Genomic DNA, 22897 nt, shown 5'->3' with positions numbered 1-22897 from the left:
TTACTATCTGTGTTTAAGACATCCGAAAGATCACACCACTTCCTGAACTGCATTTCAAGGTCCATGTACTGGAATTCAAGCAGCCAGTGTTAATGACCTGAGTTGTCCCATTTGTCATACGTTCCAGGAATCCCTTGTTCACCTTTGGCAGCATCTTGCAACCCCATGTGGGTGAGAGATAAAGGCCGGATTCCGAGCAGCAGTGAGCAGTGAAAGCCCTTTTTTGGTCATATCACAGTAATTGGAGGCCAAATAAGCCAGCTGCGATGGAGAACTCTGTAGACTCAGAACTGAGCTGCATTACTGCTGCTTGACCTGCCACTTGCAAAACTCTCTGGCATGCACTGGCTGTCTGAGTGGGGCTGTTTTTGGAGATTTGGATCAAGGAAATAGCTTAGAGCCTAATGATTAAATTAAGATTTAGAAAATAGTAAATCCCTGTACCCCTTGCGGCATGATGTCTTAAGAATTTTATTTGCTTTTTCATGTCTATCTGTAAGGTCTTTGGAAAGCACCTGATTTTCTGGGGTTGTCTTGCACTCCTTTGACGTTGTTACACAAAGAGCAGTGAAGTGCTGATATTTAATAGATGTTTTCGACACCCACTCCTGTAATTCACTGGTGCGCTGTTGATCTGGGAACAGCTCTTTTTGGCTGCTCCGGAGCACTTGTTGAAAACCAGCAAGTCTTGTCTAGCCCATACGGTGCAAAGGAACAGACTGTGGCACTTCCTGTCTTTTAGCCATTACTACAAGTGGCTCCCTTGGGGATAGTACTTCCACCTGAGAGGATGTGCTAAAGAATAGGGAAAAGGGTGGACATTTACCTCGAGATGTTGATAGATTACCTAATACCTGACCCAGCTGACTTAGACCCATGCAGGTCACCTAAAGCTGAAGTGTTTGGATGATTCCTCTGTCAGGACTTAAAGCCTCACTGGAGTTAAGAAGCTTTGCTGCATGACTGATGTGCACAACACTGTGATAGTTTTGTCCTGCCTCTGCTCTTTGTGATGTTACGGGAAGTGCTGACGTGATGACAGACAATATTTGGCTTGTTAACACTGTAGATGGGCCATCATGAACAATTCAATACAACGGAGAGGAAAACTTGGGACTTTCAGTTTTTTTATATGTCCCATTTCATTCCTCTCACTTAAGGTGGAACTATTATGTTTTAAATAAAGCTTCAGGTCACCGTAAGCCAGAACGTCAGCCTTCAGACTGCTTAGGGTTGAGGTTTTTCTGCTCATAACCTTACTTGATAAAGAGTGGATATCCTTCATACAGTTCAATACAATTCAACTCATTTCATTTTTATTTATATATAGCAAAATCACAGTAAGGTGAAGACCCTGCAATACTAGAGAGAAAACCCCAACAATCAGATGATGCCCTATAGGCAAGCACTTGGTAACAGTGGGAGGGAAAAACTCATGTTTAACAGGAAGAAACCTCCGACAGAACGAGACTCAGGGAGGGGCAGACATCTGCCGCGATTAGTTAAGGACAAGAGAGACGGAACAAAAGACACAACCAAGAAGCTGTTCAGGTCCTGTGTTTGCGAGAAACAGCCAGTCAGAAGACATTTGATTTAAAGAAATGGTTGCTTTGAGAGAAGATGAGGGCTGGATCAACATCCAGTTTCAGAAAAATAAGTATTTTTTTTGAGCCATCAACAATACAAAGCTGCTCTAGTAGAGTTCAGAGATAAAAAATATAAAATTACAAATAAATATAACAGATCAGTTTTAAAAATATTGTTTTCTAAATCTCATATTAACCCAATCTTCTATAAAGTTTCCCTCAGAATTGACAGTGGAATGAAAACCGTGAAATAATTATTTGTTGCTGGCTTCACTCATCAGTAAGGACTTCATAACCAGAGAAGAAGGCTTGTTGAGAAATATAAAGAAATATATGATACATAAATCACAAACTCAGCACCCCAGGCCTGCCCAACGGCAAGCACTAGCTTGTTTGTAGTGTGACCAAATCAGTGACGCTAAGCTCGTCGTGGCAGATTTATAACAAAGAAATTTTGGCCTGACCTTCAGATGTTTGGAGTCAATCTGTGGTTTTAGAAGGTTTAATACTCACTGGGAGGTTTTTATTGTACTTACATGCAGAGCTGTCATCAACTTGATCAAATCTATCTTCACATCAGGAAACAGGAGGAGTAGAGAAACCGTGAAAAGCAGCAAAATACATCAAAGACTCTCACGCTAAAAGTGAAAAGAATGAAGAGTACACAAATGAGGTAAATCATGCCGATAAATGATTGGACTTTTTTCTGCGTCCTTTTTTTCTTTCTTAGAAAACAGAAATGGAATAGAAAGCAATCCTTTATCTATTTTAATGACAAAATTGCTTAACGTGATTTAACAGAATCCAGGAGCTTCAGTGCAAGATTTGGAACAGTTATGGTGCATCTGCTTAACTTTTGGGGCAAGCTGAAGGCCCCGCTCTAGCAGTCACGTCCAACACTGAACTGCTTACGCAAAGAGATAACAGACAAAGGCCAACATATCAGTGACGCATGTGAAGCAAACAAAAAACTGTTTCATAATTCTGCTGCTGCCAATTTATTAATGTCTCCACACTTCCTCAGTTGTTCAGCTTATAACTATTCTCTTTGCAAAAGATAAACAAACCCTGATGTCAATGTTTTTTTTACTGTTTATCATTCAGAGTGATAGGTTTCTCTCTGTCTGCGTAACCAAGGCAACCAAATAAACAGTGCAGTGCGCAAACCTAACCTTTGGCCTGCAACTGTAAATCCATAAGCCACTGTGATGGAGACATCATGGGTAAACAGTGATGGCCTCAGCGTTTTTTTTTTCTTATCTGAGATTATACAGACAGGGAGACGGGTCTGGAGAAAACAGCTTTAAGTTAAAGGAATGCACACGGCTTCCTTTAAGACCCAGGACAAAAAAACAACAGACAGCTTGGAGTGTTTTCACTCAGACCCACTCTTCTCTCCATGGACTCGTAATGCTGCTTACTGTGTGGTCTGACGTACTCATATAGGAGCTGGGCTTTCTTTGTTGGGTATCTGTGAGGCAGTAGATAGCTTTATGGTCAATAAAATAGAGAAGATCATCTGCATATGCTTTCCAACTGCCATTTTACATTTTGATTTCCATATCAAGACTCTTCTCTTTATTTAGCTTTGCTGTATTTGTTCAGGGATTTATTTTGTTTGTTTCTTGAACGTCATTCTGTTGGATGGTTGGCTGGTTTAGTTTAGACTGAAACTTAGCAACTATTGGATTGATTACAACAAAACAGATGCATTCAGAGATTTATTAATATTCATAAAGCAGAACTGAAGCTGAAGCAAAACACTTGGCAATGAGCTATAACATAAAGTAGGCTAAAATAGCAACGAAAACCAGAATTGGGCAACAAATTCTCCCTAATGCAGTGGCTATTTCAAAGAAAATGATATCAGTGCTTTTTTTTTTTTAGCAGAAATGCACACGCCTACCTTTCCTCATATATCTTTGATTCAGAAAATATTTAGACTTTAGTATTTTTGTCACACTTTCTTGAGTTTGTGATGCAGGGTTTCCCCTCGTAGGTGGTGCTACATCCCTCCTAAGGAGAGTTTTCTTATCCTAGCTGTCTGACACCAAGGACCTACAAAGCGCCTCTGTTTAAGCTTAGGAGAAATACCTTGCATAGCGAGTATGCTGTCTTACTCTTTTAAGATCTGCCACATCCTTCAATGTCTGGGTTTCAGATAGTGACATATGGAGAGAAATGTGCCACATATGTGATTGGCTTGTTTCTGTTATCAGGACGGCTTCTAGAACAGGAGAGCAGCTTGACATGTGTTCCTGTTTTCTGTTCTCCATGGCCAGGCATCTTTAAATGCTTATGTGATGTGTAGGGACATCTGAGTCTGTAAGTGTGATTTCCTTCACACTCCTTCCTCCTTCCATCAGGTTTGAAGAATCTAGAAAGAAGAATCTATATATCATAACAAAAACTATAATGGAATATTATAATGGAGATGTCTGTCTCTCTCATTCTTTACTATAAACTATGGCCATTGGCTTCCCCTTTGCTTTCATTATCCTTTCGATGGGTCCAGTGTCAGAGCCAATTTTCAGTAAGGGGGCTAAATGCGATCATTTGGAGTGGCACACATGTATCACAGGAAATACAGGGCTATTTAAGCACCTGAACCACCTGTGAAATATTAGGAATGCAGGTAGTGGCAGAAAAGATCCATCTGCATCTAAAGGACAAAGGTCGCTCTTTCGAGGATGCCAATGTTTACATTTTGGACAGAGAAGACAGATGGTTTGAAAGAGGAGTGAAAGAAGCCATCTATGTCCACTGTGAACGACCATGTTTGAACAGAGGCGGGGGCTTATGACACCAGCTGTCTGCCATCTATAATCCAGTTTTGAGATCCCTTCCCAGACACCTTAACCCCCACTCACATCCTGGGACATTTGACCTCAGGAAATCACATGATAGGGTGGGGATAGATTCACCTTGGCAGATTGTGACCTACACATGTTTCCTTGGCTTGTGTGATTAGGTAGAGCAGGGGTGTCGAACTCCAGGCCTTGAGGGCCGGTGTTCCACAGGTTTTAGATCTCACCCTATGTCAACACACCTGAATCAAATGACTAGTTCATTACCAGGCCTCTGGAGAACTTCAAGACATGTTGGGGAGGTAAATTAGCCATTTAAATCAGCTGTGTTGGATCAAGGATGCATCTAAAACCTGCAGGACACCGACCCTCGGGGCCTAGAGTTCGACACCTGTGAGGTGGAGGATCAATAGGGGGTCCATGACCCTCTTGGGGACGATCCCATAGGGCTTAAAATCTGGGACTTTCCACCAGTCTGTCTTAGAACCAAAGAAGCTTCTCGGATGAGAGGTGAAATGTCTTCAAGGACACTCAAAGAAGTCCCGACATTTTTCTTTCCAAGTTCCTTAGACTATGATGACCTGGATGACTGAAAACCTTCACAGACATCAAATAATATTCACGGTATTAAACTTTTTTCCTTCATAGTGCAGTTAAAGCAATAAATACGCTTACACTATACAAATGTAGCACAATTCACAGACAACTGCATTGTCTGTTACTACTGTGCTGAGACTAATTTTATTCTAGCAAAAAGTTCAAAGAACAGTAAAAGTTAAAAATTCAAAAACTGAAAGTATCAACACCAGAATGTACCTGAAAATAAATGTCAGTATTATTATTATATTTTGGATGATAGCACTGCTGTGTTTGTTCCATATTATTGTTGTAAATGTTTATATGCTTGATATATTTTGAGATCATATTTTATAAGGATTTATGTGTTTGTTTCATCTCTGCCCGATCGTTCTTTTTAGGTTGTAGTCTTCGCGGGACTCGATCTACATAGGCTGGGTTCCCAAAGGGACTTCTAGAACAGAAACTGATTTAGGGATGTGAACAGTCTTGTGGTAGCTAAATTTGAGATTTTGATTTTTGATAAAGTTATAAAAAAGTTACTCTTGACTCTTACTTTTTTGGATTGAAGCTCTCAAACGTTTCTTTACAGCTCATCTCTTTGTTTAGAAATAACAGCATGATGGGTAGTTGTTGTGAGAAGTGAACAGCTTCCTCAACCCACGCACGCAGTTTTTAATAAAACTGTCATATCCTCTACTGGGAGATGCACTAAACAAACAAAAAACAAATGTGCTTTAGAGATATCATGTGGGAAACTGTTAGATATTAACCAATGACTCATGTTAGGTCTGAGTCAGTTCTGGTCATCTCTTAAATCCCACACAGAAAAGCCTCAGCAGATTAGTTCCCATGGCTTTCGACTCTCTCTCTCTGTCTCATTTACTTTGGTTTAGATTTCATACAGTGAAAGAAACCAAAGCTGTGTGCGGATTATGTTACTCAGGCCATTTGCACATGAGCAAAGTTCAGGAGAAAGAAGAATGTAGGCGTGCCAGTATTTGTGGCTTTGAACCGTGCGTGTGTTTGCGCGTCACTCTTCCTGGGCATATTGTTATGACAGACGGCCAGCGGACCCTTTTAAATGCAGGCTCTCCCTTCCTGTGATGGAATTCCTGCCATCAAAAAACATTCTCCCAAACAATTGCCATAATTAGAGCCCACGCTCTCTTGAATGGTGTTGGACACTAAGTGAATTATTTGGGGTTAAGTAAAGATCATTAATAAGGAAACAAATAGGTCTCTGTAAAAACAAATCAGCAAAATCTGATGGTAGTTTGAGTTTCCTCTTCATAAAAATGAATAATGACATTACTCTAGTTCTGTAATTATCTCACAGTGGGACTTTTTGTTCTCATTAAAAACAAGATTTGTTTGTTAACCATGTGAGAGATCCATCCTGTGAAGAGTGATTTCTAATCTCTGTAGTTTGTTGTTAGGGATGGATTGCTGACAGAGAACACTTATTAAATGAACAATATAAAAATGCATATTTTATTCCCTGTATTTCATAAATATAGAGAGACACTATCATGTTTAATTTACTTTTTATGTCATTTTAAAGTGAAGTCTGTGTATTTGTTTATAATTGTCTAACTCAGAGATTGCATGTGGTCTTGGTAGGTTGTACAATTCATTTATTTGTGCTTTTATTAGATGGATTTATAATTCAGTGATATAAGTGATATATTCACTGATTGATCAAGGAAATGACTCGAGGCTTATATTTCTAAAAACAAAACAAGCAAACAAAAAATCTGAGTAAATGTATTGGCGAAGTAATGTAGGGACAACATGAAGCTAAAAAGCTCACTTTAGTATTTACACTTACATCCCCACAGCTTTTTCTGACAATCCTTGACCAACAAGCACTTTTTGTTTATGACTTTTAGATAACATATACACAGATGTAGCTAAATCATAAATTGGGTCTTTGACCCAGTATTTTGAGTTTTCTCTGGACTTAAGAGATAGTTTTTGTTCATGTTCTTGAGTATGTTGTTTCCTAGTGCTTCTGAGTTTGCTACCTATGGTTCTTAGTGTCTTGTTTGATTGTTCGTCCCTTTAATGTCCAGTATTGTCCTAGATTCTTCTCTGTGTCCTAATCAGCCTTGTCTGTCTGAGCTCTCCGTGTTCCCCAGGTGTGTCCTCTCAGCCCTCTAGTCTTCCCTGAGTATTTAAACACCCGGCGTGCTTCTGTTACTCATCACGTCCTCCCTCATGTTGTGTGTGCTGCTGGCTATTTGGCCACGTCTAGCTTCTAGCCAATTCACACCTGTTCTGCTCTTTCATTATATTTTGTTAAATCTTTCTGTTTTTTGAGTCCAATCTTGTGAGTCCTGCTCCCAGCTTGCCACACAGCAGTGCCATGACATTTGCTAGCAAAAAGATGGAAAGCTACTAGGAGACAGTGTGCATACATATAAAATAAGTCATGGTTTGGTATCAAATTCAATTCAGTTTTATTTATACAGCGCCAAATCACAACAACAGTGGCCTACTTCCTTTTCCCATGGTGGAAATACAGTTTATTTGCCATTCTGTATAACTAATACTACCAGGTGAAGCCAGTGAGTGACAGCACTTGGAGAAGATATTGATAAGCTTTCAGTCTTTATTTTAGTTTCGTTATAGGTTAAAGTACAAACATCCCCAATAACCTGTTTTACAGCAGATATCCTGATACATCGGCATTAATTAGCGACGACAGAGTTTATGACCATTTATTACACCAAAGAAACCCGTCAGGTTTCACTGGGCTCAGACAGTGAAAGAAATAAAGAAATTAAGTAATTTGTCCTTTCACATGACAAAAAAACAAAGAAACAAAGAAACAGAAAACCCCACAAAGCACTCAGAGATCTCTACTGCTATTTTTATTACCTTTCTGTTAATAAATTGAATACTAACAATAAAATTGTAACTAGTGGTTGGTGATTATCAGGAACTTACTGGAACCTTTAGTAGGCCATTTCTGGTCTGTGCAGCAGGGTGAAAGAAAAACTCAAACTCTTAGCTAGTGTGTGTGTTTTGGCAGAACAAAAAGTTACTCATATCAACCCCCTCAAGTAGATAAGTCTTATTTCTTGGCCCTGAAATGTCATATTCATGTGTGTCTAACCAGTGAGTGGTTGGAACAGGATACAATAGTTTGTGTAACTTCTCGGTGAGGCGTTTATTCATGTCTATGGTGAAAATGTAGAATGGTACGTTCTGTCACTCACACTATAAAACTACGGGCCACCATGGAGGTTGTGGCAGGGAGGGTGTGTGAGCGAGGTTGGAGTGAAAAGTTTGGGTGGAGCTGGGTCTGTGGCCACAGTGAGACCCTTTAATAGCTCCCGCTCACCACCGAGGGCTGCTTAAAAATTCACATGGTATATTTACACCTTTAACTTGTGACCTGCTGTTTGCTTATCACTGATTTTTGTTGAGGGAAAAATGAAAATGTCTGTTTTCACAGAATTCATTCAAAGTTCTTTTGTCTCATTTTCCTCCAGATACACTCTGGCAATACAAGAGCCAAATGTATTTTAGTTTATCCTCTTTGAAACAATACTAACTTTAATCTCAGAACAGCGACGGCCCGCAATCATTTACCCCTTCCTCTGGAATGTGAGTTGGTTACTCATTTAAGGAATGCCGAGGTTAATGGAACCTGAGATAACAAGATCTGAGTGAAAAAAAACTTGATGAACTCAGCTATATAGCGTTTCTCTGGAGGAGCTGCTTCAGGCTGGATTCATCCCCACCAGAGAGCCTCACCGCTGTATTTTTAGCAGCGGATAGGCGGCAATCATCTTACTCCTTTGGGTGTACAGCTTCCAACTTTCTGGTCACCAAGTTCTTTTGGTTAGTTTCCATGGAAACCAGACAAATGAGTCACTAAACAAGTTCAGCCAATTCTGCTCTCCAGTTTGGGAGGCGAGCCTTGGGTTTCCAGCTCGAGTCCACTCCCCCCACAATAAGGACTGGAAAATGAAAGTGGGGGAGAGTAAATGGAGCTTGGATCTTGGCTTACCTCCCAGTTTTGTTCTTACTTAACCTGCCCTTTGCACCTCCCCCTTAGCCTCAGCTCTCCCACACTCCTCTTTTCTCACTTTTTACCTATCACTCATTTTAACCTTCACTCCTTATTCCTCATAATCGCTTTTCTTTTCCCACAATCCCACACTCCCCTGGCTAGTCTTTTCTGTCACCTCTCTGTAGAACTTGGCCTCGATCTCGCAAAATACATTTGCACACAGGCAGTTCGCAAGAGTAGAAAGACAGAAATTAAAATGATCTTAGCTTATTACCTAATCTGCTTACTGACCGTGGTTTGGAGGGTTAGAGGAAGTTTGATTATCCTGTGGCCAATCTGCTCTCTGGATCTTGCATGGACGATCCATTACTGTAGTCCTACTGTTTTCAGGTCTTCCATTTTTTTTCCCTCTGCACAGGCTCACTCAGACACACCCTTTCCTTTTTTCCACCACGGTCCCTCATTTCTCCCCCATCTTTAGCTCCCAGTGGGAGGAGGCTCAGCAAACTGGGAGCAGTGGATGACTGGCTGACTCACACTCGGCACACCCCACAGATGTGCAGGGTAGAGAGAAACACCAAGAATGTGTGTTTGTGTGTAAAAGCAGGAGCTGATTTATACCCTGTCCATGTTAATCCTGCTAACTGTTGTACTGCGAAAAAAGAGAAGAGGCTGAACTTTTTGCTGACCTGTTGTAAGTGACTCATACAGCCTGGTGTAAGTCCTGAATGAAGTCCTGCGTGCCAGCATAAACTGTTTATCTTAACTCTTAATAGCTGCTGATAACCTTTTCAAGTCCTTTTTTTGTTCATTTGAAAAACTTGAAGGAGAAGCAGGAGTTCATAAATTTCTACACTGTGTATGATGCAATGTGACTGCAACACAGTGTCTGTCTCAAACATGTACACCTTAATCACATTTTTCTGTGTTTGCAACATCTCAGTATCACCACCTATATAGACTGGAGTATGTGTCTTCTTTGGTCAGCTATAGTGATGTGTAACATTTTTGTCTGTCTTGTGAAACAAGTTTCATATTGCATTTTATTGCTTTTGGAAGGAAAGTTATAAACTCGAACCTGTCAAAATAGAATACTGACATGCCGTAAATACAATTCTAGTGTTACTGTATTCGGTTTGTTTTATTGGACTGTTACTCTTCCTGTGAAAAAGTGCCTTCTAAAGATCAGCTGAGGGTCATCAGACTTCAGTAGTGTTTTTTAATATCGTGCTTTTACATGCGAACCTATGCTTTAACTTCGTGCACGCCCACCTCCAAACGACACAGCAAGGTTGTAGCCACTGATTATGCCACCTATTTGTGAACTGCACATTCTGATGCTTCTACTTTAATTTGATAAACGATGCTATCTTAATCTTTCTAGAACTGGAAGTGACCATATTTAGACCAGAGGGTGGAGTGCTATGTTATGTTGGGCATTCTCCACCACAGGACTTCGATTTCTTCAGAATAATGCTATTAAGAATGTTTCAAAAGGCACCTACTATGGACTGTAAAGAAAGTATGGAGTGTAGAAATTCCTTAAACCGGAATTCTTTCTAATGTCCAGCTGGAGACTGGTTTCCATGTTAAACTGAAACATCACTTACTACTCCTTTTGTGCAAGACTGAAAAAAATAAGCCAGGATTGTCTAAATTAAACAAAATGTGAAAGCCAAATAAGTAAATAAAGGGGTTAAAACATGAAACACTACATGATGTTGCATATTTGACACCAGTAGAAATGTTGCATTTTTCTAAATGAGCTATCAGCCATTACCTATCACTCACTAAATGTCCTCACAGACGTTTTGAACACATCAGTGCCCCTCAGGAGGAAGTTTATCACCTAAACTTCTGAGCACCAAGTTGCATCTGCACTATTTTAACCTGCATACACCAAAGTAACGCTTTGGCATATTCTGAGCCGCCACCACATAGTTTAACATTATAATCAAGCAGCAGTTTCACAGCCCTACCTTTTTTGGAAAAGGGTACTTTTGGCTTCTGTGCTGAGTAAAATATACATATTAGATAAGATGCAGCAGTGACAATACATAATTAAGTATTTGCACACGGCTGAACAGATCCTGGCTAACTTTGTAGATGAAAGACTTTCCTTACTTTCATATGAATTTGCTCACGTGCTTTGTGCCTGACATGTGCACCCTTTTTGCATCTGTGTTAAAATACTGTGTGTAAGCCGGTGTTGTGCCAAAAAGGGTTGTTTTTCCCCTCCGATGTTTCCTGATATATTTTTCTCTGACCAGTTCAGTTTTGGCTGTTAATTCTGCAGTGGGGTCTGGCAGTTGCAAGACTAACACACTTTGTAGAGTTATGTTAGAATATCACAAGATAACTTGGTGCCGCCTCAGCACCCTGAACTTCAAGGCCTTTCCCACGAATCTCAGTGTCAGTGTGAATGAATGAAATTAATGCTTTTGTGATTTGAATTCTAACGTTTGCAAAGTGAAAATAGTATTTTTCATGTATTCTGTCCAAGGTCTTTCTGTTTTTTAGTGAACATGATTCATTAAAGTGAACTGTTGGTGTATTTTTCTGCTGCTATCTTGGGGTCCGACTGAAGGATTGCAGGCTAGAAAACAGGAGGTGCAGGTCTGGTGCATTTCTCCCACTCTTCCCAGCCCCTAATTTTCAATGGGTTTTCTGGAATTCCTTAGCGCTCTCTGGTTTGTCTGCTAAACTTCTTTCAGCTAGGCCATGAATTCCCTGGCTGCAGAGGTTAGCAGGCCCTCTAACAAAGGCTCAGACTGTCCGAGAGGACACTTTTACAACAGTTGGTAAGACTGGCACAAGGAGCTTCTCACAGCAGCCATGCTGCCACACACACTTTGCACCACAACAGCTTCGGGGGACTGGCAACTAGCACAAATCTGAAGATTCTGCCTTGTTGACAGCTGCAGTTGAGAAAGCAATCTGGATATAAATCTGGCAGGAAGATTAATGGTGCCGTCTGTGGAATGCTGCAGTGCAAAAACGTGACATTGCGATGATGAACGGGGCACTGATTTGTGATTTGTGTGTAATGAACCACAGCAGTTCAAAAACATTCCTAACCAATTATAAAATCTGTTGCAACTCACATTTCTATCGGCAACGCACCAGAAGTCGTTAACATAAACTGATGCAGTGAATCAGCTGATTCCAGAGGAGAACAGTTTGTACCACAGCAGCTTCAGGAATTAGACTGATGCGAATGTAAATAAACCGGGACAGAGGACTTCACTGAGCTGCTTGGACATGGCATGGGAATGGCTGCCTTCTGCCTATAACTGGACAAGGTTAAAGAACTGCAGGTCACAAAGTGAATTTCTCAGAAGCTGAAAGAATTTCCTGCAGACTCTGATGTGTGGGAAGTTGATGGCTGGATGCCAGACAGCCATTGGTGTATGTGAATGGCAGTGAACCTTTTTTTCCCCCTCAAATGTATGTTGAACATATATTTTGAAATTTCACAATTGTAAATATTGCTTGTCAGTATATTTTAAAACCAATATTTTACTATAAAGCTACATTAGCACAGGCCCATAGAGATTTAGAGAGGTAACTCCTCCCAGGAAAAAAGTAGTCCAGCACATGACCTCCTGTTAATCTGAAATTTGAGTCGAAAGTTTTGGTTTAATGTATGTATAAATGATTTAACATGTCAACCTAGTGAAGTATGGAGGTGCTGGTGCTTGGTCAGGCTGTTTTTTTATGCTAACCTAAGCTGAAAGTTTGTTATAGCTTCCTTTAACACATAGTTAAAGGCATTATATCTCTTGACAAAGAAGCAGTAGACATATTCTCTAAACTGTTGAACTATTAATTTGTTTTTTAAAGATTATTTTGGGGCATTTTTGCCTTTATTTGACAATGGAGCAGTAAAGACAAGCAAGCAGAAAACAGGCAACAAAAAGCTAGGCTGCTGTACTCCAGCCATGTGGCATACTGTCATCTGCTCACCCGCTGAGCTACACTGGCTCCTCTGAACTAATAATTTAACAGAATAATGAAATAATACATAAGTCTTATCAGTTTAATCAGTGGGTTTCTATGAATATCAGTCAAAGCAATGGTTGATATGCTTATTTTGCCTTTAAAAGCAACGCTGAAGACATTGACAGAAAGCAATCAAAATAAAATGTTGCCATTTAATTTTTTTCATAGTTGTTTTTCTTTCAGTTGTTTTTAACTAAATGTCAGATTTTCAGTGGATCCGATCTCCTTGCTCTCCTTGCTCTCTGACACCACTTTGCCGTCCACCACAGTCTGAGTGACCGTCACCACTTGGATTTTCTTTAGGTCAACTGCATCTTCAAGGCTGGTAAAATGAAGAAATATAAAAAGGTTAGTCATACGGAGACAGAACAGAAATATATTTTCCACCTTTGAGTGATCTTTTCTTTGACATGATGAAATTGAGCAGTTGAAATTTAAATGATGGTAATAGGATTACATAGACACAGGTCAGTGACATCTGCTTTCCATATCATTGCTGCTCCATGTTTGCATGAGGCTGCTTTAAATCAAATTTGCAAATGCTCCCCCGAGATGAAGAAGGCTTCTGTCTCATTGAGCGTATGTTGCATCCATACTTTCTGCTGCTTCACCTTAATACTCACTTTAAGTCTCCTTCACCATCCAGCAGCCTTCTGTACTCTGCAATCTCAGCCTCCAGCTTCACCTTGATGTTGAGGAGGGCCTCGTACTCATTCGTGTTTTGCTGGATGCTGCTGCGGATCTGTGCCAGTTCCTCCTGCAGTCTCAGGATTATCTCATTGTATTTTTCCAGCTCTAAATTGTAACGCCTCTCAATGTCATGAAGGGCAGCCTCCAGGGACGCTTTCTGTGAAGAGATTAAGGAAAAGCACCATTGTAAAAATTTTGTGGCTATCTTGCATTAGGTTAGTCTGGGCAATTGATATGTGTTAAACAGGAACACAAAGCTAGAGTTAGCTTCATGGTTTAGCCTAGAAATAAAAACTTGCATACAAAATTATGTACCAGCACTTCTGACAACCTGTGAAAAAATGCAATTAGTGAATTTTCGATGTGCTGATTGGTGAAATTTATTGTTTTTGAACAGAGCTAGGATCAACTTAATTTTTTTCTTGGCTGTAATGCCTGTCATGCTCTGGAACTGCCAGGTGTGAACCAGGCTCAATCTATGAGAAGACCTAATGATGAGTATTTATACTAAGGGAAGGGTCAAATCTCAACCCAGAACGGGAAACTAATGACGTAACCAAGACTTACCAGACTATGTGCAGACTGGAGCTCAATTTCCAGTGCCTGATGCCGCCTCCTAGTTTCAGTCATTACACCTGCGGCCTCCTTCAGGGCTGTTGAGCTCTCTGTGACTTTGACCTGCACCTCTGTGATCTTAATAGAAGATTATATACATAAAGAATTTACAAATACTGTTCAACTCACAGTCAAGGAAAAAAAAAAGATGTTTTTCACCAGCCTAGTTTAGCTGTACCTGGGAGTTATGCCACGCTTCAAGCTCCTGTTGGTTCTGTAGCGCTATCTTCTCATACTTTGCTCTTATTTCCTCCATGATTCTGGCCAGGTCCTGTCCTTTTGGTGCATCAACATCCACATGGACCCCAGCCTGTGCGTTTTGAACTCGCAATTCATCAACTTCCTGTTCGGGAGGAAATAGTCAGGGAGTGATTTCCTGAACATTTGGTTAATAGGATTTTCCTGTGCTAAGTGGTTAAGGAAAAATTTGTTTTAAAGGTGCACTGTACTGTATTGGGGTTATCAGATAGGTTTTTCTCTTTGAACTGCTCTGCTGAACTTTACAATGATTGCATACTCTCTCGTGGTTCTTCTTCAGGCTGATCAACTCCTCCTTGAGGGACTCGATTTCACTCTCCAGGTGCAAGCGAGTAACATTGGTGTCATCCAGGATCTTCCTCAGTCTTGAAACATCAGCCTCCACTGTCTGCCTCATGGACAACTCATACTCATACCTATGGAGACGGAGTGAATGCTAGATCTGCTCATGCTGGTGAAGAGATTACCTTCATTTTGCACAAAAATCTCGACACTCACTTGGTTCGGAAGTCATCTGAAGCCAGACTTGCGTTGTCAAGACTGATAGCATACTGGGCATTTGCCCTGGTCATGCCAAGAATCTAAAAAACAGCAATGGTATTTTTGGTGACATAACTGTATGAAGAGATCGTTTTGGTGGAAAGCAAACTGTGACTTTCAATTTGATGAGTTGCAAATGGTTGATACTGCTTAGCGATAGGAGCCCACAGGTAATAAATGTTGTGAAATCAGGTATTCAAGCGATATCTAGGACACTATAATAATAAAGTTTATGTGTTAACAGTGACTCGATTGAACAATAGTATGTGGCATTTACAAGAAAAGAGTTGTAGTTGTTGTAGTTCTGGGTTCGTTTAACATTCTGAAAAAACTGAAATGCAAGAAAACTACAACTTAAGAATCATTTGTGAGAACTAGTATAGCATAGCTACCTAAACCAATCCGGTCTTTAAGTGATGACCTGATAAAACCTGATTCCAGGCCCAAAGTACTCTGCGTTTAATAAGGCTGTTGTGTTTTAACATGTTTTAATGCTTTGTTTCTTGTTATATTTCATCTCAACAAGCCCCTAAAAACAGTCGGTAATCACTGTCGGCCTCTCTCGGTTTTTATTACCGCTATTCATTTTAAAGCTCAGATTTTAAAACCTTATGATCTAACTACAGCCCAGCCCATGCAGTAGTATATTAATAACTAACCTCGTGTTGAGGATGGATTGTCTCAGTTGTTCTCCTGAATGAAGTTTGGTCCATGCCATGCGAATGCATTTGTCCCTAACCACCGGGAACCCTCACGTTAACTTTTATCGAGTGGAAAAAAGTTAGCATTCATCCTCCAGCTTCACTGTTTATAATATGCTAACATAGCTGTGTCGCTAGCAATTACGTAGCACATCCTTATATACCAGCTAGTGCAGGGGTGTCAAATTCAAATACACGGTGGGCCAAAATTCAAAACTGGAACAAAGTCGCGGGCTAACGTTAATATTTATTGAAAAAAAAATCTTCCTCCAGATATAAGAATGAATCTTATTTTTACTCTTTTTATGGACTCAAACAAGTTTTGCTAAAAAACTGAATATGAAACAAGCAAAGCTTAATACTAAACAATATATATATTAGCTGTATAATACCAGTAGGCCAGCTCTAATAGTAATTTGGTATGTCTTCGCGGGCCAAATGTAATTAGGCGGGCCAGAGTTTGACACCTATGAGCTACTCCAACTTCATTAACCTTACAAACATCATTGCTGTTTACTTTTCTGTCTTCATTTATGTTGGAAGTTACGGAGCCCCGCAGGGGACATGGGAGAAAAAAAATTAAGATGGACTTTTGAAAGATCTCACAAAACAAACTCGGGATCTCGCAAAAGTTTCATACATCTCCGAAAACGTCGGAGCACTTTTGCAAATATGTGATGTCTTGTAAACCGAGCAGCTATCTGACGTTTACACAACTACATTCACGCCTCAAAATATCTTAAAAGTGTAATTTGTGACCCAGAAAGAGTAATATTATAACTAAGTAGCTGCCGCCATTGTTGGAATTCAACTTTTGCGAGATCTCGCAACAGTTTTGCGAGATCCCCAGTTAGTTTTGCGTGATCTCGCAAAAGTTTTGCGAGATCCCGAGTTAGTTTTGCGTGATCTCGCAAAAGTTTTGCGAGATCCCGAGTTAGTTTTGCGTGATCTCGCAAAAGTTTTGCGAGATCTTGCAAAAGTCTGTCTTCATTTTTTTTCTCCCATGTGCCCTGCGGGGCTCCGTAGGAAGTGATAGCAAAACTGTACATTTTAATTTGTTTTGGAAATCTCTCAGTCAGGACGTGGTATATTATATTTAGATGGAAACTAGCGAGCTAACTTCCTGCTAACTTCTAACTCTGTTAAATGTCATAAATTTGGTTTTCATGGATACCTGGATGTTAAACGTAATTGTTACACCTGGTAGAGCAGAACGCTGATCATTTTATTACAGATGAAAGAATTTAGACAGTTTTTAACTCTCAGTGATGCTGCAGTGATTGTGTGAATTACGTACCTGCAGCAGAGTTTGGGCCCTGGCACAGCTAATGACGGCAGACTTAAAGACCGGATACTTAATCAACTAATTTCAGACCATTTATTTTGAGGACATTTCAGATTCTGTGAAAAATTTTATTACTCTATTTTATTACTCTATTTCAATTTATTTATATAGAGCCCTCTAGAGCCCTTAGATGCCTAGACTATCATCTAGATTAAATGTTTCGTTGGCTCACCTGGGCCCTGAGGCCTTCGATGATAACGTAGTACTTGCTGTAGTCCCTCCCTTCCAAGGGGCCTCTATTCTCGGTGGCCTCTCTGATCTTGACCTCCAGCACTGCATTGGCCTTCTCCAGATTCCTCACCGTCTCCAGATAGTTCGCCAGGCGGTCATTCAGGCACTGCATGGCATGCTTCTCGTTTCCAATGCCCATGGCGCCAGAAGTCGATCCAGAGGACAAGGACTGGTAGTCGTATCCTCCGCCAAAACCGCTGCCAACACGCGAACCATAGCTGGCACTGGAAATCTTGGTTCCACGGCCGCCTGCCCCTCCAGTCACACTGTGGGCGTAGGTTTCCATCCGTAGGGATCTGGGACCTCCAAGTGAACTTAAACCATAATTTTGAGAAGACTGGCGTCTAAGCTCCATTGGTAAAGGAAGTGTGCTGATCAATCAGAGTGAGAAATGGCACCGAGGAGAGTGGCAGCAGGGTGGAGTATGAAGGTGGAGTCTGAGGCCTTATATACAACTCTGAAAAGCAATATTTCTTCCTGAAACTCCTCTCCTATCTATATTAAATTGTTACCTTTGACCTTCTTGCTTAGACTTTGTCCTCCACCCACTCACTTCACAGGTAAAAAGTGTACTGACATTTTCATTTTGATAGTGTGGAAATAAACTGATAACCTGATATGCCTCACAGTGGACACAGTGAGGCTGGACATGTTCTATTTTATTTTATTTTTTTTTGAGAGGGGGCAACAAATCTGTTTAAAAATGTTCTCTTTACTATAGATGCCCCCTGCAGTACTATAAATAAATAGAAATATATATTTGTTACACACCATTGGATTGCACCTAACACCCACCCCCCAAAAGATACATGTATTACAAACAAGTATAGTGTAGTTACAAATTGAGCATGAAAAACACTGTGGGAGAGGGGAGTATACTGGTAAAGGAACATGAGCCCTTCTGGATGGGTCAGATTACACCTAATCTGAAACTTGAAAGCTTAATCTTTTTTTCTTGAATGGCTGTGACGCTGTTTTACTAACACAATCTTATTTTATTGGCAGAAAAAACACCTGGCCCAAGCACTTGAAACCATGTGGTAGATCTCACTACAGCAGGTGTCACCATGACTACAAAACAAATGCGCACGCACAACCTCGCAAGTTGAGGATATCAGTTTCACAAACATGACTGGTACCAATGTATTAGCTTGTGTTGGCTGTGGCATGCTTCATTATGCGCCAAAGAAAAATAATCCAGGAAATGTAGGAAGAATAGGCGGATTTGATAAGGCACAAGCTAAAACACTGCACAGAATTTAAAATACTACTAGTAAGACTATTAATAATAATATAAGCCTTCCAAATTTGCAAGGCAGACAATATGTTTACTGTGTCAAGAATAAATAATCAATCAAAACTGGTTGGTTTTACTATGCAGGGTTATTTGGTCATAGTGTTGGCTATTAATACACTGAAAAAAAAAGTTCTTTCAATTTACTTGATTTTATTGTGTACATCGGTCCCACATAATATGAATAAGTATGACTGACTTAATTTTCCACTTTCCCTCAAGTAATTAATGCTTGCCAAATCAAAGTATTTTATTTACATCAGATTACTTTAAAAAAATCATGTTTGATGTACTAATATTAATCTGTTATCATAATATCAATGTATTGCATAATGTCAATATATTTTAATGTTTAACACCAACTTATTTTTATTTGCCAGTGGTATGCAATGATATTATGTAATGTAAACACATTGCAATTATGTTCCTGCAACACAAATTATGGTTTTAAATCCTACTTAATTTTTTCAATTGAAATATTAACTGATCATTATTGACAAAAAAGGCAAAGACTGAGTGCTACTGAACAGTTCACCTTTATTAAACTGTAACAGCAGTGAAAGCAGCAATTCTGCCATGAACAAGTCCAAAATCACATCCATATAAACTTGTTAACACATTTTTAAAGATAGCCTGCAGAAGTAACTAAAAGAAAAAGTTAGTTTGAGAATATATTTGCAAATATTTCACAAAAAACTGACCTTAGCAGCAAATAAAAGAAAGTGCTTATAGATGATCCTGTCATCTCTTACATATAACATTTGTATTAATTACACAATTGAAAATGTAAACTAAATTAAGACTACCTGAAAAAAAGCAACACGCTATTATGAATAAACAGATTTACACAAATATAACTTGTGTGTTATTTGACAACAGTTTCAGCTTCTGTACAAGTATTTACCTGTACAAGATTTCAACTAAGTTGAGCCTTAAATGACATTGTTACATAACTAATACCAAACACCTACATGAATTTTAATCTTCATTAAGCAGGACATTAAGGTTGACTTAGAACATATTGCTAAAAATCGTCAGTAAAAATTTCTTAGAACATGATACCAAAAGGAAAAATCATCCTGCATTGCAGTCACATGAGGGGAAAGCAATAAAAACATAAGCAGTATAACGTTACTGAACACAAAATGAAAAACTGCAAAGAATTGCAGAAGTGCAGTCTTTGACTTCTCAATGAAACAGATGGTTTTTGAAAGCAAGAACTTTAGAGAGTTTAGCTCCATCCAGTTCCATGAAAACCTTCTGGAAAACGTCAAAGTTGTAGCGAAGGTCCGCAGGGTAGGCAAGGTTTAATGCATACATTAGTCCAAATAGCATTATCACAGCAAATGCTACATTATCCAAAGTCTTCGCCACCCTGATGCCTGCAAGGACAACTCTTGTTCATCTGCTGAAGCTTGCTCTTTAAGAAGATAAATTCAAACAGTGGTGTCTTCAACAGTCTCACTGATGGCACGTTGTTCCATGCCCTGTAAAAAAGAAGCCATGTTAGTCATTTCATGCCAAGTAAGTAATATGACAAACTGTGGAAAGTCTGAAAAAAAGAAAAAAAAAAGAAAAGAAAAAGACAAGTACATACCACATACTCCCGGATAAGCATGCCAGGGTCTTCACCCATGTAGATACACACTCCCTTGACACACTCAGCATCAACATCTTCACACTGAAATGAAATGTATTTAATTAGCATCTTCATTCAGCCCTTGTCCTTCATTTAAGTTTTAATAGTGTACTTTACATGAATGTTTTTAAAGTAAAGGCACACAAATTAATAATAGGTTTACTGGCAATTAATAATAAGTTGACAAAGTGAAGGTTAAAAAAAGAAGCAGATGTAAAAATACAAAATGAGAGAATTTATCATGGAAACATTTGAAATCTTCCACAATAATAAAGTTTCATCCAAAGAGGATTATGGGTGGCTGTAGCTCAGGTGGCAGAGCAGGTCAGCCACTAATCTGAAGGTCGGTGGTTCGATCCCAGGCTGCCTCCTGGCTGCATGCCAAATATCCTTGGGCAAGATACTAACCCTGTGTTTGCCTACTGGTGGTGGTCAGAGGGCCCGGTGGCGCCTCTGTCAGTGTGCACCAGGGCAGCTGTGGCTACAATGTAGCTTGCCATCGCCAGTGTGTGTGAATGGGTGAATGACTGAATGTATTGTGAAGCGCTATACAAATGCAGGCCATTTACCATGTTAAGTGAATGTTCAGGATTTATCACTTACATTATCCATTTATGCCACAATTCTTTTCAGTATTAGTCCAAGCTCTCCTCTTCTGTTGACCAACTTCACCAGGTTGTCCAAGTGGAGAGCCAGCTGAGCCAGGAACTTTGTTTAAGGGGGGATGGTGGCAATTCTCTTAAACTCAGCGTTGATCTGAAAACATGAGCACAGAGGAATGAGCTTCAAAGGTTTAATACCTGGAAGAAGGCTGCAATCACTCATGCTGAAGAAATGGGCTGTCAATGGGCTGTGCCTTAACCATTTTAGGCTAATACCACAAGAACACCGTGTATGAGGCAAACCTTACCTCATGGAAATCAAATAGAGCAGGCCATCTTGCCATGAAAGCCTCCACCATTGGTGCATCACGAACACCTTCATGTCTTCTGTATGAAAAAGTCTTTTCCATCTTGAGTTTCACCAACTCTGTTACTCTTTTTTATGTCCATGTTGTGGGCTTTGACATGTCAATAGCTTTAAGAGTCCCTTTGTCTGCTACTTCTGAAACTGAGGTAAGGTTAAGAAACTCATTCCCAAACAAGGAATCCATAAACTGAAGTCTGAAACTGCCCTGAAGACAACACTGTCTCTTGACTTCAACGGTGAGATCCTCAGTTGATTCAGGCGCTCCATTAGAGAGTGAGCCTTCGACAGGTTCCATCAGCCAAAACAGTCTTTAGGACCATAGGACTCCCCATAGGACTCTGTAGGCAACAAAGAATTACATATCAGACATTCAGAAAGAATCATTTCAGTTTAGTTTTCATAAAGCTATCCATACCCAATAGTCAAAGTTACAAAGATCAGACATAAAAAAAAGAATTTATCTAATGAAATACATGCGACTGAACCTATTACACTTATATGAACACCTTTTATTTCTATATGCCTTTTTAAAGTCACAATGTGGACTGATCCAATCTCATAGTCAACCAATGGATAAGTATCAAGGAGTTCACAGAGTGAGGCGAGAATGAATATTCTTATGGATACTGGGCGGAGCTCAAAAGCTCTGTTGTGCTCTCTGTACCAGCCACCAAGCTCTCTGACAATGTAGAATATGCTGTGGTACAATGCAGATATGGTTTTTCAGTATTCTGGCAATCCACCTGCTGCCCTTTGGGCCAGTACCATTCCATTTCTATAAGTTATGCCCTTTATTGTCACATATTGTGCAAGGTTGACCTCTAGAATGTCAGGGAATATATACCTAATGACTTAAGCTATCTCCTCTTTAAGCAAATCCACTAGAAAGGCCGATACAGCTGAGACCTCTAATTCAGACTTGCCAAGAGATGGGGAGTTTAGATGGTAAGCTATCATCATCTGATGTTTTGACTTCTGTAATCATAAAGGTAACAATTTCACCATCACAAAAAACATTAATTTTAATTGAAAAACGGTATTCCAGTCCAGAAGAGATTCAATGGTTTCTTTAAAGTACCAATCTTTCCCTCATTTATACATAATGTATAAATGAGCTCACATATGTTCTACACAAAGTAGAAAAAGGGGGGGGGAGATCCTAATTTTTGTTAGGACGATGTTGGAAAATTCACAATACATCACTTAATAAGACATAGTCTGTTGAACAAACTTATCTCCTTGTAGATATCTGCTGTATTATTTGGGCATGACCGATAGAATAGTCAAGTAAGTGACACTTCATCTAAAACAATGACTAAGTGGAAAGATGACTTGGCATTTATGGGCACAGGTTCTTAAACCCACGTCTAAGGTGGCAGGATCCTTATTATAACTTGAGTGCGTGTCAGCAGCAAGAATTAAGGTATAGCACTGTGGGGCTCCCAGCTTCTTAAACTCTGACGGTTACAGCCAGACTAATTAGCCAATGTAGCCATAATAACTAGCACCAGTAACACAAACACTATTGTGCTCTCTCAGTGACGTTTTAACTTGCTAAGCCATCAAAAACGTCAGTGCTCTCTGTCACATGCATAAATTCCATATCTGACCGACAACAGC

At 39.8% G+C, this 22897-nt stretch overlaps 2 protein-coding genes and 1 long non-coding RNA gene across 5 annotated transcripts in view; 1 reads left to right on the top strand and 2 right to left on the bottom strand.

Moving 5' to 3' along the window:
• Window positions 1–22897, top strand: part of LOC309697618 (uncharacterized protein) — an 88861-nt gene that overhangs the window by 18915 nt on the left and 47049 nt on the right. Inside the window, exon 3 of one of the 2 annotated variants that reach the window (XR_014273867.1) lies at window positions 14839–14927. The exons of the other annotated variant lie outside the window; for it this stretch is intronic. The gene's annotated coding sequence lies outside the window, so the exon portion shown is untranslated. Of the gene's footprint in view, window positions 1–14838; window positions 14928–22897 lie in introns of those variants that run through there. 2 annotated transcript variants of the gene reach the window in all.
• LOC309697616 (keratin, type I cytoskeletal 18-like) lies at window positions 12819–17814 on the bottom strand. Its single transcript, XM_082519673.1, has 7 exons — window positions 17317–17814; window positions 15057–15139; window positions 14818–14974; window positions 14479–14643; window positions 14253–14378; window positions 13619–13842; window positions 12819–13317 (listed from the first exon to the last, which is right to left on the bottom strand). The coding sequence occupies exons 1-7, from the start codon at window positions 17728–17730 to the stop codon at window positions 13185–13187; spliced, it is 1302 nt and encodes a 433-aa protein (XP_082375799.1). The 5' UTR covers window positions 17731–17814; the 3' UTR covers window positions 12819–13184.
• Window positions 19714–21611, bottom strand: LOC309697620. 2 transcript variants are annotated; one of them, XR_014273870.1, is made up of 4 exons: window positions 21219–21611; window positions 20912–21064; window positions 20267–20350; window positions 19714–20156 (listed from the first exon to the last, which is right to left on the bottom strand). It is a non-coding gene; the product is annotated as an uncharacterized lncRNA (long non-coding RNA). The 2 variants fall into 2 exon arrangements; XR_014273869.1 differs by having other exon boundaries at window positions 19714–20350.

The sequence above is a fragment of the Aulonocara stuartgranti genome (assembly GCF_965226115.1).
Source record: "Aulonocara stuartgranti genome assembly, chromosome: 20".
In the NCBI taxonomy this organism is placed as follows: Eukaryota; Metazoa; Chordata; class Actinopteri; order Cichliformes; family Cichlidae; genus Aulonocara; species Aulonocara stuartgranti.
Note: the sequence above shows the minus strand (reverse complement) of the source record. Positions and strands in the feature narration are given on the sequence as shown.

What these genes read in the sequence shown, in the direction of transcription:
- LOC309697616 (XM_082519673.1), bottom strand. Translation starts at nt 17,730, where the DNA reads ATGGAGCTTAGACGCCAGTCTTCTCAAAATTATGGTTTAAGTTCACTT. An exon ending in TCGAAGGCCTCAGGGCCCAG is followed by an intron (nt 15,140 to 17,316) that starts GTGAGCCAACGA and finishes GCTGTTTTTTAG; the next exon opens with ATTCTTGGCATGACCAGGGC. An exon ending in GATGGTGAAGGAGACTTAAA is followed by an intron (nt 13,318 to 13,618) that starts GTGAGTATTAAG and finishes TCATTTTACCAG; the next exon opens with CCTTGAAGATGCAGTTGACC.